We start from the raw sequence: 17,552 nt of genomic DNA, 5'->3' as shown, positions 1-17,552 counted from the left end.
GGGGGGGGGGGGGGGGTCTGCCTTAATCGACATCCACGTCATCGGCGCCCAGGGAACAGTGGGTTAACTGCCTTGCTCAGGGGCAGAATGACAGATTTTTACCTTGTAAGCTCTGGGATTCGATCCAGCAACCTTCTGGTTACTGGCCCAACGCTCTAACCACTAACATGGAGTTACCAACAGTGTTTAAATCACATAATGTCCTCATAAATACCAGGTAAATACAAACTTGAAACAGGACAGTCAAATAAAATGCTATAATTTGAGCACAATGGAATAAGAGGTGGCTATGGAACTATTCTTGTTGCCATGAGACCAGCCTCATAGGGATAGCAGTAGAAATCTGTATCCATAACAGAGTTAATGTGTGTCCATCCATACAAGAGGATGGTACAGAGGAGGAAATTGCAAAGGGGTGGGAGGTAATGATTTAGATAATACCGTGGTATAGGAGGGATAGATTAGCCTTCAGGGCGTAAAAATGCTAAACAGGCAAATGGACCCAAAGATTCCTGCCCTTTAGATCCTCTCCTTTTGAAGTGAAAGTTAAATTAATTCAAGCCTAATGGATTCAGGTTACTGTCGGGTAAAAGATACAATCTGGGATTTGTTCAGGCCATATGAATGACCAAAAATGCCTGCAAATATCTCAGATTGCACCTTTAACCCAATGCAGGTGAAATGGAGACGGTGAAATTGAAACCAGGTTAGCTACTGCACAATATACAAGCTGTCATTTTAAATCCTTTATTGTTTGTGTCTTGAGAGTTAAGGGAATTATTTTAAGAAACACAGAAAACAAAAACTGATCAATACTAATAATATCGCATAAAAACACATCAATTGAATCTTTTTTTTATGAATCATATAAAACCAGGACCGTGTGGAAATGAAAGAACGGGAATAACTAGAGTCTGATGAACGAATCAGAAAAATTTACAGAGAAAATATAAATCAAAACGTCTATGTTGGATCTAAAAAATAAAAAAAAGTATAGTCAATACAATGCATGCAGACATCAGATAATATAACTATTTTGGAACAGTCTACAAAGATCATAAATATATTACAGTCTTTGACACCACAATCCATCCATAGCCTTGCAAATGCATCGTTATTCACATGCATTTAAAGAGGATATCTATCGCCAATGTTTTCCAGCTGTTCATATTAATATTCATTCAAATCAAAAACTATCTTATTGCACAAGCCCATAATTCATCATTCATGGGGGGAGCTTGACAATGCTAGCTATGACCTAGGAGCAATATGCAGATTGCCATGTCACGTCTTACGTTCAGTGCAACCGTAGAAATCATTTTTAAATTAGATTTTTCTTTTCCATCTTATCAGTGTGGCCACAGCCTTCGAATTCTCCGCATCATTTTGGTCCTCTTGTGATAAATGGATGGCATTTGATTGGTCTGATGCAAAACATTTACATATTACAACTTCAAGGAACACATTTTTACAAAAAGTATTTACATTAGGTAGGATAACCAGCTCAAAAAAAAAAAAAAATGGCAGAAATGTGTTTTTTTGGTTGCTATCGTCTGTCAAAAATCTAAAATTGCCCTTTGATAACTTATGGAAGCCATATAACTGCTCTCCTATGCAGTGACATGACAGATTCATAGTATTAAAACGCTTTGTTCTCAAACACTCAATCTTCAGGTAAGTGCCAAAATAAAGGAAACACCAACATAAAGTGTCTTAATAGGGCATTGGGCCACTACGAGCCACCAGAACAGCTTCAATGTGCCTTGGCATAGATTCTACAAGTGTATGGATCTCTAATAAAAATTAATAATGGAGCGAATTGAAGGGATGTGATACCATTCCTACACAAGAAATTCCATCATTTGGTGTTTTGTTGATGGTGGTGGAAAACACTGTCTCAGGTGCTACTCCAGAATCTCACATATGTTTTAATTTGGTTGAGATCTGGTGACTGACACACACACCCTTTAAACACCCTGTGCTCCTTTGAGACCCCTCTTTCAAAGTCACTGAGATCTCTTCTTCTAGCCATGGTAGCCAAAATAATTGGCATTATTAAGCAATTGGGCAGTTTTATACATGATCCTAAGCATGTTTGGATGTTCATAGCTTAACTCAGTAACCACACCTGTGTGGAAGCACCTGCTTTCAATATAATTTGTATCCCTCATTTACTCAAGTGTTTCCTTTATTTCGGCAGTTACCTGTATATGTCTGTCAACGTCTGTACTTTATTTCTTTAATGTAGAAAACTTTGAGTTTCCACATATTTACCTCAGCAAACAATAATACAGCTTTGACCCTGAAAGTGCCTTTTAAAAATGGGAAAACGAAATCATATTAAGTTGAGCTGTGTATCATAAGGGTTATAACAACATTAGTAGCACATACAATATGAAAATATGCCTGGTTCCAGATCTGTTGTGCCGTCTAGCCAACTGCTATGATCGTGTTTGTCAAGACAGCACAAACATCTCTGGGATCAGGCTAGAATTGATCTGCCTTAATCTGGCAGCATCATCAACTTGCTAACCCCCTATTTTCTATGTCACTTCATAATATTAGTCAATTAGTAATAAATGCATTACATTGACGTCACAACTCACAGTGCATTAATGAAAGGACAGACATCACAATCAGAGCAAATTGAGTTATAGAACACCACATACTGTAGGAGTATTACTGCACTTGTAGATACCCTTAGCAAAAAAATATAAACTAAAATTGCATTGAACTGTTTTGGGATTTGAATATCACTCAATGTCACAAGATTACAGAATAAGAGTCTCTCCCCAGCTTTTTATACATGCTTTCTATTTTTTTGTTAAGTCTGCTACTTATTTGGAAAAACTGCATTTAGTAAAAACATGGCTAATAAATCATAATGCATTCACAACTAGTCAACCAACACCATCAATTTGTCAACAAAGTGAAATTCATTTGGTATACCTTCCTTTTTCAAAAAATACAAGTCAATCTTATAAATCCTATAGTCACACGACGGGTCTTTCCCTGGTTAAGAAGCCCAACGAAATAAAACACAAACAAAAACTCCCGCAAAACACATCTCTTCCGGAGCACTGCAGAATCAAGAAAATGGCTAAGCGATAAGACTACACGAGGGTGTTCGATAATACTACTACGCACTTCAGTGTCTCTGGATGGTCAGGTGACAATTCTCAGTTGGAAAAACATCTCAGCCAAGTTAGCTACTACTGTATTGTACATCACTAGCGATGGGTCTCAGGTTCAGTCTTCTGTGCCCATATTCATAAAGCGTCTCACAGTAGCAGTGCTGATCTAGGATCAGTTTTGCCTTTAAATAATAATTATTAATAAGAGGGGGAACCGGATCCTAGATCAGCAATCCTAGTGTAAAACTCTGAATAAGGCCCTGATCTAGGAAGGACAGGTTCAGAGTCCATGTAGTTCCGGCTGACACAGCAGTAGTCTGTGCGCTCGACGTACAAATTGACCTTCAGCACCCAACCTAGGCTCAGATTACCCCTACCTAATCCTACCCGTAACCATTAGGTGGGCTAATCTGACCCTAGATCAGTGGTTAGGGTCCATTTTGTACCTTCTCCAGTCGGGGCAGGGTTGTGGTGGTGGCGTGGTGTTTTGCTGCCCTCTACGGGTGTGAGCAAGGCAGTGCAGGTGTGGCTCAGGAGGTTTTGGAAAGGAGGAGAAAGAGGAGGAGGGGCAGGGAAAGAGGAGGAGATTTGGGCGGGGACGGGGCTACTCATCGCAGCCCAACAGCTCCATTCGTAAGGTGATGCGCTCGTGCCACGCCCACGGCAGGATGCGGACCAATCGGGCATAGAAGGGAGGCTCGAACACATTCTTTTTGTGGACGTTGTTGTCGCTGTTACCCGGGAAGATCTGGAAGTTGGGGAGCCAAATCACAAGCACAGAACTGATGAGTGCTAGTTAGATGTTCAGTGTCTCTTGCCCTATCATACAATATAAAGGTCATCATTAAATCTATGACATCTTGACTTTGCGTTTCATCCGCTGAATCAATAACACCTATATTTAATATCAACAAAGTAATTCAACTTGGTCTATTATTCGTAGGCAGGCACACATTCATGCTTGGCTCCCTTTAAATGGATGTTCCACTCAAAATACATACGGTAGGGGAATCAACTCCACTTAAGGTTAGTATAAAAACCATGTTGTATTTTGGGTGGAAAACCCCTTTAAGAACACCCTAAGAGAACACACTACCTTGGAGGGACAGATTTGGCCACCTACCTTGTCTGTGCTGGCGACGTCGTCCTTGACTATGCTCCAGGACTGGCCGTCGTCGCTGTAGGCCACCTTGAAGGCAGAAACAAACTGGACTGCCCCAAAGTCCTTGGCCCCCTGGGTAATGATGCCTGTGATCCTCTTGGGGGACTCCAGGTCCACCTGTTACAGAAGGAGGAATTGTCAGAACAAGCAGGGTTCAGTGCCAGACTCTGGTCTAGTGGCAACGCTGCCGACTCCAGGCTACAAAGCCTCCTGGAGACGGGGGTTTGAGCCCTCTGTGTCTCTGCCACTTTCTCATCTGTGCCCTTATTTGTCTGTATCCCCCACTACATCTCCCCACCACACTGTTCTACCATGAAAAATAAGAATATTGTGTCATCGGAACATCTTAGGCTTACGCAGATAAACTGAGTTCAAAACAAATTGTCAGTAATTTGTCAGTAAAGTAAACTTTCAGTGAGAATCTTCCAGAACTTTCACCAGCACCAACTCTAACCTACAGTTGAAGTCGGAAGTTTACATACACCTTAGCCAAATGGTAGCATTGCCTTTAAAATGTTTAACTTCTATGGGACTGGGGGGCAGTATTGAGTAGCTTGGATAAAAAGGTGCCCAGAGTAAACTGCCTGCTACTCAGGCCTAAAAGCTAGAATATGCATATAATTAGTAGATTTGAATAGAAAACCCTGAAGTTTCTAAAACTGTTTGAATGATGTCTGAGTATAACAGAACTCATATGGCAGGCAAGAACCTGAGAAAAAATCCAACCAGGAAGTGGGAAATCTGAGGTTTGTAGTTTTTCAAGTCATTGCCTATCAAATATACAGTGTCTATGGGGTCATATTATACTTCCTAAGGCTTCCACTAGATGTCAACAGTCTTTAGTACCTTGTATGAGGGGGGAATGAGAGCTGTTTGAGTCAGGGGTCTGGCAGAGTGCCATGAGCTCAGTCTCGCGCGCTCTCGTGAGTTAGCTGCGTTCCATTGCATTTCTACAGACAAAGGAATTCTCCGGTTGAAACATTATTGAAGATTTATGATAAAACATCCTAAATATTGATTCTATACTTCGTTTGACATGTTTCTACGAACTGTAATATGACTTTGTCTGAACTTTCGCCTGGACTTGCCCGCGCCTCCTGAGTTTGGATTTGTGTACTAAACGCGCAAACAAAAAGGAGGTATTTGGACTTATTCGAACAAAACAAACATTTATTGTGGAACTGGGATTCCTGGGAGTGCATTCTGATGAAGATCATCAAAAGTAAGTGAATATTTATAATGCTATTTCTGACTTCTGTTGACTCCACAACATGGCGGGTATGGCTTGTTTTTGTGTCTGAGCGCCGTACTCAGATTATTGCATGGTGTGCTTTTTCCGTAAAGTTTTTTTGAAATCTGACATAGCGATTGCATTAAGGAGAAGTGGATCTAAAATTCCATGCATAACACTTGTATCATTTAGCAATGTTTATTATGAGTATTTCTGTAAATTGATGTGGCTCTCTGCAAAAATCACCGGATGTTTTGGAACTACTGAACATAACGCGCCAATGTAAACTGAGATTTTTGGACATAAATATGAACTGTATCGAACAAAACATACATATATTGTGTAACATGAAGTCATATGAGTGTCATCTGATGAAGATCAAAGGTTAGTGATTAATTTTATCTCTATTTCTGCTTTTTGTGACTCTTCTCTTTGGCTGGAAAAATGGCTGTGTTTCTGTGACTAGGTGCTGACCTAACATAATCGTTTGGTGTGCTTTCGTCGTAAAGCCTTTTTGAAATCGGAGACTGTGGCTGGATTTACAACAAGTTTATCTTTAAAATGGTGTAAAATACTTGTATGTTTGAGGAATTTTAATTATGTGATTTCTGTTGTTTTGAATTTGGCGGCCTGCAATTTCACTGGCTGTTGGCGAGGTGGGACGCTACCGTCCCGAATATCCCAGAGAGGTTAACTTGGGTCAAACGTTTTGGGTAGCCTTCCACAAGCTTCCCACAATAAGTTGGGTGAATTTTGGCCCATTCCTCCTGACAGAGCTGGTGTAACTGAGTCAGGTTTGTAGCCCTCCTTGCTCGCACACACTTTATCAGTTCTGCCCACCAATTTTCTATAGGATTGAGGTCAGGGCTTTGTGATGGCCACTCCAATACCTTGACTTTGTTGTCCTTAAGCCATTTTACCACAACTTTGGAAGTATGCTTGGGGTTATCGCCCATTTGGAAGACCCATTTGCGACCAAGCTTTAACTTCCTGACTGATGTCTTGAGATGTTGCTTCAATATATCCACATAATCTTCCTCTTCATGATGTCATCTATTTTGTGAAGTGCACCAGTCCCTCCTGCAGCAAAGCACCCCCACAACAGGATGCTGCCACGGTTGGTATGGTGGTCTTCGGCTTGCAAGCCTCCCCCTTTTTCCTCCAAACATAACGATGGTCATTATGGCCAAACATTTCTATTTTTGTTTCATCAGACCAGAGGAGATTTGTCCAAAAAAGTACGATCTTTGTCCCCATGTGTAGTTGTAAACTGTAGTCTGGCTTTTGTATGGCGGTTTTGGAGCAGTGGCTTCTTCCTTGCTGAGCGGCCTTTCAGGTTATGTCGGTATAGGACTCGTTTTACTGTGGATATAGATACTTTTGTACCTGTTTCCTCCAGCATTTTCACAAGGTCCTTTGCTGTTGTTCTGGGATTAATACTTTTCGCACCAAAGCACGTTCATCTCTAGGAGACAGAACGCATCTCCTTCCTGAGCGGTATGACGGCTGCGTGGTCCTATGGTGTTTATAATTGCGCACTATTGTTTGTACAGATGAGCGTGGTACCTTCAGGCGATTGGGAATTGCTCCCAAGGATGAACCAGACTTGTGGAGGTCTCCAATTTTCTTTCTGAGGTCTTGGCTGATTTCTTTTGATTTTCCCATGAGGTCAAGCAAAGAGGCACTGAGTTTGAAGGTAGGCCTTGAAATACATCCACAGGTACACCTCCAATTGACTCAAATGTTGTCAATTAGCCTATCAGAAGCTTCTAAAGCCATGACATCATTTTCTGGAATTTTCCAAGCTGTTTAACTTCTCTAGGGTAGGGGGCAGCATTCGGAATTTTGGATGAAATGCATGCCCAAATTAAACGGCCTGTTTCTCGGGCCCAGAAGATATGATATGCATTTCACTGGTAGATTTGGATAGAAAACACTCTAAAGTTTCCAAAACTGTTAAAATAGTGTCTGAGTTTAACAGAACTGATTCGGCAGGCGAAAACCTGAGAAAAATCCATTCAGGAAGTAGTTTTTTTGGGGGGGTGTTTGTAGTTTTCTATTCAATGCCATTACAGTATCCCTTGACTTAGGACTCGACTTGCAGTTTCTATGCCTTCCACTAGATGTCAACAGTCTTTAGAAAGTGTTTCAGTCTTGTATTCTGAAAAATGAGGAAGTAAGAGCAGTCTGAATGAGTGGACCCTAAAGTTTCACGGAGCTTTTTCTTGCGCACAACCGAGAGAGTGCGTTTCTTGTTTACATTTTATATTGACGACGTTATTGTCCGGTTGAAATAGTATCGAATATTTAGGCTAAAAACAACCTGAGGTTTGAATATAAACATCGTTTGACATGTTTCTATGAACTTTACAGATACAATTTGGATTTTTTTGTCTTCCTGTTTTGACTGCGTTTGAGCCTGTGGATTAATGAAGAAAACGCAGAGGTTTTTGGGTATAAAGAGACTTTATCGAACAAGAGGAACATTTATTGAGTAAATGAATGTCTGCTGAGTGCAACCATATGAATATCATCAAAGGTAAGGGATTAATTTTATCTCTATTTCTAAATTGTGTAACTGTTCTATCTGGCTGGCTACTGTTTGTAATGATTTGTCTTGTGGGCTATGTTCTCATAATCGTAATGTATGCTTTCGCCGTAAAGCATTTTTAAAATCTGACACCGTGGTTGGATTCACAAGAAGTTAATCTTTAAACCTATGTAAAATATGTTTTGTTTTCTGAATTTTTATAATGAGTATTTCTGTATTTGAATTTGGCGTCCAGCAGTTTCACTGGCTGTTGAAGAGGTGGGACGCTACCGTCTCACGTGCCCAAGAGAGGTTAAAAGGCACAGTCAACTTAGTGTATGTAAACTTCTGACCCACTGGAATTGTGATACAGTGAATTTTAAGTGAAATAATCTGTCTGTAAACAATTGCTGGAAAAATGACTTGTGTCATGTCATGCACAAAGTAGATGTCCTAACCGACTTGCCAGAACTACAGTTTGTTAAAACAAGAAATTTGTGGAGTGGTTGAAAAATGAGATTTAATGACTCCAACTTAAGTGTATGTAAACTTCCGACTTCAACTGTATCTCCCTCAGCTATAGTGACCAAGTGACCAACACCACATCACTTCCTACAGTTCCCTCAAACTCCTGCAGTTACCTGCAGCCACTCGGAGCGGTTGGTGGTGGCCGCCGTCCAGGCGTTGGTCTTGCCCTGCTTGTCCAGCCGGGCGTAGTGGGACTGCCAGGTGAACGCCTCAATTCCCCAGGTGCGGTGGACACTGGAGGCCGAGATCTGGCGGTCGGAGAGCAGGCGCGACTTCATGCCCATGGGCTCGGAGCAACCTGCCGTGTTTGAATACACTGAAGTGAGACGACCGGGAGGGAAAGAGAGAAAGAAGTATGATAGACAAGGGACAGACAGAGAAGCAAGGCCCAAGCCAGCCAGTCAGTGAGCAGCACAGTGAAAGCACATGGATGATAGCCATTGATGACCAGAGTTGTGGGTAGGTGGAGTGAGTAGTGACAGCCTGTAGTCATGCGGTACAGATCAGGGTTTCCGTTAGCCAGTAATAGCCGGCTAATTGTCCGGGAAAATGATCTCATTGCAAAATAAGGATTTTTATCCTATTCATTGATGAAAATACATTTGACCGGTCATGCTTATCGGTCTATAAGTTAATTTGCATAATTTTGTGGAATTAAATTGGCGCTTGTATATTCGTTATGCATCTTAGCATACAGAGAGCCTTTGCGCGGAAAATCTGTCAGATAGCACGAGAGCTGCTACAGCTCCTTAAAAAGCTCTTTCATTGCTGCTTGACGAAACATGGTGTGCTTTTATAAGCCCATCCATTGTACAACAATTCTAAATGCAATCCTGTGTTAAAAACAGTCGATGGCCACGGTTAAAAAAAGCTACTATTTTTATTTCCCAACTGGTAATTGATGCGCGCTACCCGTTTGCCATTCAAATGCATAGGCAACAGAAGACAGGCTTCATCAGCGTGTCACACACCACTTTGCTATGAGCTGGAGGCAGTATGCATTTTGAAAACATATTTAAATTGTTCGAAACCTGAACGTTTTACTAAATATTACGAGGCAGGTCTTACCTTGCTTCAAAGTAGCAAGCCAAAAACCGACCATATCAATGGAGGCAATTATTTTATAGACTTCCTTCCATATGCCATTGAAACCAGTAGCCTATTTCTCTTATGTCCTATTGGTTTTAAATAAATGTTTTCATTGTCCAGTAGCCAAAGGCACAATCCTAGTCATATTAGCATCTTTAGAGCTCCCCGCTTTCAACATTTCTAATAGATACTTTCATGTCACATGAAACTACTCGCATGTGCGATGCACTTTTGACAAATGGTGTTTTCCTGCTAATTGTATTATGGAACGAACATTCACGAGTAGCCTACTTTTTGACACATTTTTATTTAACCTTTATTTAACTAGGCAAGTCAGTTAAGAACAAATTCTTATCTACAATGACGGCCTACTTCCTTGTGCGCATTGCTGCTGCGCTTATAATGTGAATAAATAATATAGTTTATCATCAACATGTTAAGCTAAAAGTTCTGATCTGTTGCATCAGACTCATGCTTTAAAAATACAATGTATGTAGCCAGTCCCACAACTGTCTGAAAGTCTGTTTTGAATAGGATATTTCTTTCTTGACAAGCTGACCAATAAAACAGGTAACATTTTCTACTATGAGGGATAGTAAATTGACATAGGCTTGTGATTTTGCTGTTCGTTACTCGTCTTGTTGACTGAGGAAAAGTAAACCGGGACAGTTATTCTAACGTCTTCATAGTGTGCATCGGAATTCAGTAATGAAGCACTTTGTTGCATCCTAGAATTTGCATGTTCCGTTAAGATGAATTACCATAGTCGAAATGGGATTTCTGTCATTCTGAACACTGTGGGTAGAACCTCTAAATCAGGTTATACACCCAATACATATGGATCCGGTAAATTTCTCAAATGTCCGTTCAATGAAAACCCTGGTTCAGCTATACAGCCATAGGGAATAGAGTTCAGCCAACTTATCTTCCATGATGGCGCAAAATGCTCTGCGGAGATGACATAAAAACGTGTATTCCAAGTATGGAAACAGAGTGCAACTGCATGCAGAATGAGAACGCAATTGCCTTGGGGTTTTTGGTGGCAAGATGGCAGCCGTTTCAAATGATACATCTCAACTCAAACGGAGTTGGCCGAAGTACGTTCATCTACGGCTCTAACGATAACGGTGGAGAAAGAGCGAGAGCGATGGACGCCGCAGCATGCTTGTAGTTGGGCTGAGCGTCGTTGAGTAGTACTGTGTGTAGAACATGCGAGCCTACAGTAGTACTAGCATGCGTGTCAGGTGCCCAAGCGTGTCACTTGTGTGCCATGCAGTTTGTATTGCAGGATGCTTTGTGTAACATGCATGTGTCATGCAAAGGTCATGCAAAGGTGCCATGCAAAGACCATAACCAAGCACAAACTGGCATAGCATGCTCTGACAGAGTCACAGATGGACATTGTGGACCACTTTTAAAAACACACACACACACAGATCAGTTTCCCTTGATTAAATTAAACAAAGCCAGTGTGTTGGCGAGAACTCATGGCATCATTATAAAGCAAATAGAAAGTACAGAAACTTTGTACAGAAAGTTGTTACACCAGAGAAAACATTAAGGCACCACCAAAATATCCATATAGTTATGCTGGCATGGAAACAATGCTGTGATGATGAATGTGACTTGCATATTATTCTTTTGTTACAATCCCAACAAATTTGATTAATTTACATGATAGGTCTCATTGCCAATATTTACACTGCAAAAAATGTCCATATGGTTTTGAAAAGTAATTTTTCTATCGTTAGCCCCCCCCCGCCCCCCCTCAGTAACACTACTGAAACACTTTCAGTCAGACCTAAACCAAAAACCTTCTGGTAAAACCAAAAACATTCTGTATGATGTAACCATCTGACACACACTGAAAAGCAAACCCCATTCAGTTTGTTGACGTTGTTATCAGTGTGTGTGTGTGTGTGTGTGTGTGTGTGTGTGTGTGTGTGTGTGTGTGTGTGTGTGTGAGCGTGCGTGCAAGTAGACATGTGTTTGTGTGTATGTGCGTTTACCATTGAGCTCACAGCCCACCAGTTCCATGCGCAGGGTGCAGGCCTTGCGACAGACCACGGGGATGATGCGGAAGTACTGGCCGATGATGGGAGGGTCAAACAGGTTGGTCTTGGTGCTGTCGTTGTCCACGTTCCCCACAAACACCTGGAGAAATAGAAGAAATTAAGAAAAGAATAAAAAATGTTACGAAATAATGACTTGAGTGAGTGATGTCAAAATGCATTACTTGAATTTCACCGGAGCTTTACAAAACAGGCCCCATGTGAATCAAACAGTAAACAGTATACTTCACCACCCCCAACCAATCAATGTCTTTCATTCATTTCCATGGAAATGGCACACTATTCCCAAAATAGAACACAAAGAAAAGCACACTACACAGTGACGAGGGTGCAAATTCTACAACAGCCATCGTGATAGTATGTCTGTGTGTACATCTGAGAGGGTGTGTGTGCGTGTGTGTGTGTGTGTGCCTGTGCGTGTTCACTCACATTGTCCTTCTTCTGCCCATCCAGGCGGTACACGGTGTAGGTCCTCCCGTCCAAACTCGACGCCACTTTGAAGGCCTTGATGAACTCTGCTGACCCCATGCGGCTGGCGCCCTGTGTCACGATGCCTGTGAAACGCATCTTCCTCTGCATGTTTATCTGCACAAATGACAACACACATTGTTTCGAATTTATTGCCATATAATAGTGGACATTTAAAAAAAGATTGGTCCTGTAGTCATAGACCTTTCACTGCACATGGAGGGGAATGACAAAAAATGTGGTTACAAGGTCCATGCCAACAACACCAATCAAATGTATTTATAATGCCCTTCTTACATCAGCTGATTTCAAAGTGCTATACAGAAACCCAGCCTAAAACCCCAAACAGCAAGCAATGCAGGTTTAGAAGCACGGCATTGCATCCATGCAATGAGCAGAGTCTCCGAGAATCAAACATTTAAAATTGTGTCAGAATTAAAGCATCTACTTGTTGCCCGTCTTTCATCTGCAATGATATGAAATAACCAGACAGGGGAATGTTATTGCCTCGTAGGTAGCAACAATATATTGCTTTCACCTATCCCCATGATGATGTTTTCAGATCAGTGCAGATTAGGGAGTGGAAGCCACTTTACTATGGAGACGACCCTAATCTACTCTAGAAAGGCTGTGGTCATTAGGAACACCAGAATTATTTTGCTATACAAAAAAAAAAAAAAAGCCTCTTATTAGACAAGTCCATGTAGTCTCTCCTGGTTTCAGTCAGTTTTCTTCCATTTGGTGCCTAAGGAACACGAGCCAGACATTGGTGTTGGAGCCAGCCTGTCGTACTGTACTGACCTCTATCCAGGGGTTCCTATCATGGGAGGCAGAGGTCCAGGCGTTTACCAGGCCTTTATTGTGCAGACGGGCCAGCTCGGGCCCCCAGCGCTGCAGGCCCAGGATGCCGTAGTGCACCGACGAGGCCGAGATCTGAGACTCTGCAATGCCTCCGCCCTCCATGCCCAACAGAGAGATACAGCCTGAGGGACAGACAGACAGACAGACAGACAGACAGACAGAGGTCACAAAAACACAAACAAGGCAGACAGAGACAGACAGACACAGAACCTAGCGGTTGAGGGAATGAAGCAATGAAGAAGAATCTAGCAGGTCAAATCTGTGGTGAAGTTAGTCTGGTTTATTATTTCACATTAGTACACATACATGCCCCACAAATCTATGGACTTTTTTGACAACAGCCAACAGTTTGACATCAAAACATTATCATATATAGATAGATAGATAGATCTATGTAAAAAAATATATACATAAAAAGGAAAAGGAATTTTCATGCTGAAAACCTCATAATAAACACCAATGGTATTCACTAAATGTATGGTTTATATTTAGGATAATGTTTTACAGCTTTGTCATTGTAGTTTTTATTTTAAAATCATCTTAATTCATTATTTAATATATTTGAAAGGCCACACACAGGGCCAGAGATTATTACAGACACCTGTGATAATCTGAAGTACCCAAAAGGGTCACTAGTTGTTTTATGATAGATTACATAACATCCTTCAAAGTTACCAAATGATGTTAGTTTACTGGTAAACTTAGAAGTTTCCAGTAATATACCGTCCCATTGCATCCCTAGCTAGGACTGTCTGTGAGTGGTCTGAGGGGGGAGGGGAAAACTGAAGACTAGCTGTTATTGGCAGAGAGGTTTGGAACGATCTTTCTTATTGGTCTATTAACTAATTTACTGCCTGGTGATGTCACCAGGAAGGCTAAAACACCATCCCACCAAAACAGACTGAAATTTCAAACAGCTCTTATACTAAAAAGGACATTATCACAATTTTCACAATTCCACAGTATTAGTTTAACCTCATAGTGTAAATATATATATACAACACAGGAAATCACATTTTTGACTGCACTGGGCCTTTAACTTGGTTACATTATGTTTTTCTTTATCACATTCAGCCTAATGTATTTTATTGCACTTAACAATATCATGGGGGACTAAGGCTAATAGAGAGACAGTGTGTGTGAGTGTCTGTGTGTGCGTGTGTGTGTGTGCGTGTGTGTATGTGTGTGTGACTGGTGCTCACGCAGTTGGCAGTGCTTGCCCACGTAGGGGGACGGACAGCGGCAGTTGAAGTCTCCATTTAGGTCCCTGCAGGAGCCACCGTTCTTGCACGGCTGGCCGGCACAGTCATTCACATCTGTTGAGAGAAATGATGACCATTATCAGTCACTGGCATACAATCAACAGAACAGAACAATGATTAATAAGATGATATGGACAGGGGTGATCGGATCCTAAAAAAAAAATCAGCCCTCCTACTCTTGAGATGCTTTTTTGAGCACAGGCCCCAAACTGAATCGGAAATATGTACATATTTAAACTGGATGATTAACTGACGGTTTCACACGGTTTTCAGAGTAAGTCATTTTTTGACTTCCTCCTAAAGTTTTTCCCCCCCCTTCATCTACATTCAGCATTTGACTATGTGCAAATGAGCTCTGATAAAGCTATTAGTAAACAGCAGCAACGCAATGGCTCAGATGAGCTGCTGTGTGGCACAATTATCTGAAACTCTTTGACCTACCCCTAGATGGCGCACATTTCAATGGTGTACACTGGACATGCGTTGTTGTTTTTTTTAGAGAGGGTGCTTGGCAACTGGCAGCGCTTTCAGAGGACAGCAAGCATCAGAACAAACTTTTTAATCTTTTGCCCACAAGATTTGAAGGCATGACTAAACTTCCTTTGAACACTGCCCTAGATTGACTGTTTACTGTTTACCATATTTTTGTAGAATATGACCCAAATCTCACTTGTTGTCAGTGAAAAGTGTGATTAGTGTGATTCTGTGCTCAGGGCCAGGCAGGCAGTCAGTCGCCCACTAGGGAGGAACCAATGATGAATATAAACCCGGCACCCTCTTCCTAAAGCCCACAGGGCATCCTGCTCTGAGATTATGTTACTTCTCAAGAGACACACTCACAAAGTCACAAACACACAAAATACAGAATACTAGTACACACACAGTCTCATAACTAGGGCCTAGAGTTTTTCCAAGCCAGGAAGCATCAGGACAAACTCAAAGCCCTGGTCGTAACACACACACACACACACACACACTCAGCAGGAATGAGTCAAAAGCCAAAGCACCTTGGACTTAAGCTCAATCCGAGATTTGCACGACTATAGCTGCTGTTTCTAAAAAGCTGAAAGCTCCTTCAAGCCCTCTTACTGTCTCAAGGTATTTTCGTGTGGTGTAGGCCTATTCCTATACTGTTACGGAGGAGCATATGGCTTAGCAGTATTTAAGGGCGACACCATATTCTCTCTTGACAGACTTCACACCTTAGCAAGAGGACATGGAGACACCTGTAATTTTCATCATAGGTACACTTCAACTATGACAGACAAAATGAGAAGGAAAAAAATCCAGAAAATCACATTGTAGGATTTTTAATGAATTTATTTGCAAATTATGGTGGAAAATAAGTATTTGGTCAATAACAAAAGTTTCTCAATACTTTGTTATATACCCTTTGTTGGCAATGACAGAGGTCAAACGTTTTCTGTAAGTCTTCACAAGGTTTTCACACACTGTTGCTGGTATTTTGGCCCATTCCTCCATGCAGATCTCCTCTAGAGTAGTGATGTTTTGTGGGCAACACGGACTTTCAACTCCCTTCAATGATTTTCTATGGGGTTGAGATCTGGAGACTGGCTAGGCCACTCCAGGACCTTGAAATGCTTCTTACGAAGCCACTCCTTCGTTGCCCTTGCGGTGTGTTTGGGATCATTGTCATGCTGAAAGACCCAGCCACGTTTCATCTTCAATGCCCTTGCTGATGGAAGGAGGTTTTCACTCAAAATCTCACAATACATGGCCCCATTTATTCTTTCCTTTACACGGATCAGTCGTTCTGGTCCCTTTGCAGAAAAACAGCCCCAAAGCATGATGTCAGTCTTCCCAGCCTGGTGCAGGTCTACAATTTTGTTTCTGGTGTCCTTTGACAGCTCTTTGGTCTTGGCCATAGTGGAGTTTGGAGTGTGACTGTTTGAGGTTGTGGACAGGTGTCTTTTATACTGATAACAAGTTCAAACAGGTGCCATTAATACAGGTAACGAGTGGAGGACAGAGGAGCCTCTTAAAGAAGAAGTTACAGGTCTGTGAGAGCCAGAAATCCTGCTTGTTTGTAGGTGACCAAATACTTATTTTCCACCATAATTTGCAAATAAATTCATTAAAAATCCTACAATGTGATTTTCTGGATTTTTTTTCTTCTCATTTTGTCTGTCATAGTTGAAGTGTACCTATGATGAAAATTACAGGCCTCTCTCATCTTTTTAAGTGGGAGAACTTGCACAATTGGTGGCTGACTAAATACTGTTTTGCCCCACTATATATATATGTTAAAAAAATTAACACGCATGCATACACAAACCTACAGAAATTGACAGACACCCTATTTTTCTTTCTGCGTGACACCCTAGGTGACAGACGCTCTCTATTTGCGTCAGCTATGGCCTCTCTGCATCAAGAGGAATTGGCACATCGTAGACCAGTGGTATTCAAAGTCGGGGTTGCGACGAGGAACTGCAGTGGGGTTAAAAAAAAGATTATTGTATTGGACAACATACGCTGAGTGTACAAAACATTAGGAATACCTGCTCTTTCCATTACAGACTGACCAGGCGAAAGCTATGATCCGTTATTGATGTCACTTGTTAAAGCCACTTCAATCAGTGTCGATAAAGGGGAAGAGACAGGTTAAAGAAGGATTTTTAAGCCTGGAGACAATTGAGACATGGATTGTGTATGTGTGCCATTCAGAGCGTGAATGTGCAAGACAAAATATTTAACGGGGTATGGTAGTAGGTGCCAGGCGAACCGGTTTGAGTGTGTCAAGAACTGCAATGCTGCTGGGTTTTTCACGCTCAACAGTTTTCCATGTGTATCAAGAATGGCCCACCACCCAAAGGAGATCCAGCCAACTTGCCATCTTTGGGAAGCATTGAAGTCAACATGGGTCAGCATCCCTGTGGAATGCTTTCAACACCTTCTAGAGTCCATGCTCGATAAATTGTGGCTGTTGAGGGCAAAAGGGGGTCAACTCAATATTACGAAAGATAATTTGAAAAATACAATTTTATGAAGTAAATGCATTTATTGGAATTGAAAGTTATTGGTTGATGTAAAAATCGAAACGTAACAATTTTAAGGTTGTGTCATTCGATTTGGGGTGAGGCCGCGAGAAATTCTTGGCAAAGAAATGGGGTGCCCAGAAATAAATAAAAAGGTAATAATAATGGGTTCCCCACTGAAAAAGTTTGAATACCACTACCGTAGACCTTGCGGCTGGT

At 41.5% G+C, this 17,552-nt stretch overlaps 1 protein-coding gene across 2 annotated transcripts in view; it reads right to left on the bottom strand.

Moving 5' to 3' along the window:
* Window positions 1-731: 731 nt before the first annotated feature.
* Window positions 732-17,552, bottom strand: part of mfge8b (milk fat globule EGF and factor V/VIII domain containing b) — a 49,254-nt gene continuing 32,433 nt past the window's right edge. The window contains exons 4-10 of one of the 2 annotated variants that reach the window (XM_071326675.1): window positions 14,278-14,391; window positions 13,016-13,197; window positions 12,176-12,331; window positions 11,684-11,828; window positions 8,699-8,901; window positions 4,258-4,413; window positions 732-3,882 (exon numbers count right to left, since the gene is read on the bottom strand). In XM_071326675.1, coding sequence (XP_071182776.1) covers window positions 3,739-3,882; window positions 4,258-4,413; window positions 8,699-8,901; window positions 11,684-11,828; window positions 12,176-12,331; window positions 13,016-13,197; window positions 14,278-14,391 — 1,100 coding nt within the window. In that variant the 3' untranslated portion in view covers window positions 732-3,738. The remainder of the gene's footprint in view (window positions 3,883-4,257; window positions 4,414-8,698; window positions 8,902-11,683; window positions 11,829-12,175; window positions 12,332-13,015; window positions 13,198-14,277; window positions 14,392-17,552) is intronic. The other variant, XM_071326676.1, reaches the window with a different exon arrangement.

The sequence above is a fragment of the Salvelinus alpinus genome, chromosome 9 (assembly GCF_045679555.1).
Source record: "Salvelinus alpinus chromosome 9, SLU_Salpinus.1, whole genome shotgun sequence".
Classification (NCBI taxonomy): domain Eukaryota; kingdom Metazoa; phylum Chordata; class Actinopteri; order Salmoniformes; family Salmonidae; genus Salvelinus; species Salvelinus alpinus.
This window is presented reverse-complemented; position numbering and strand designations above follow the sequence as displayed.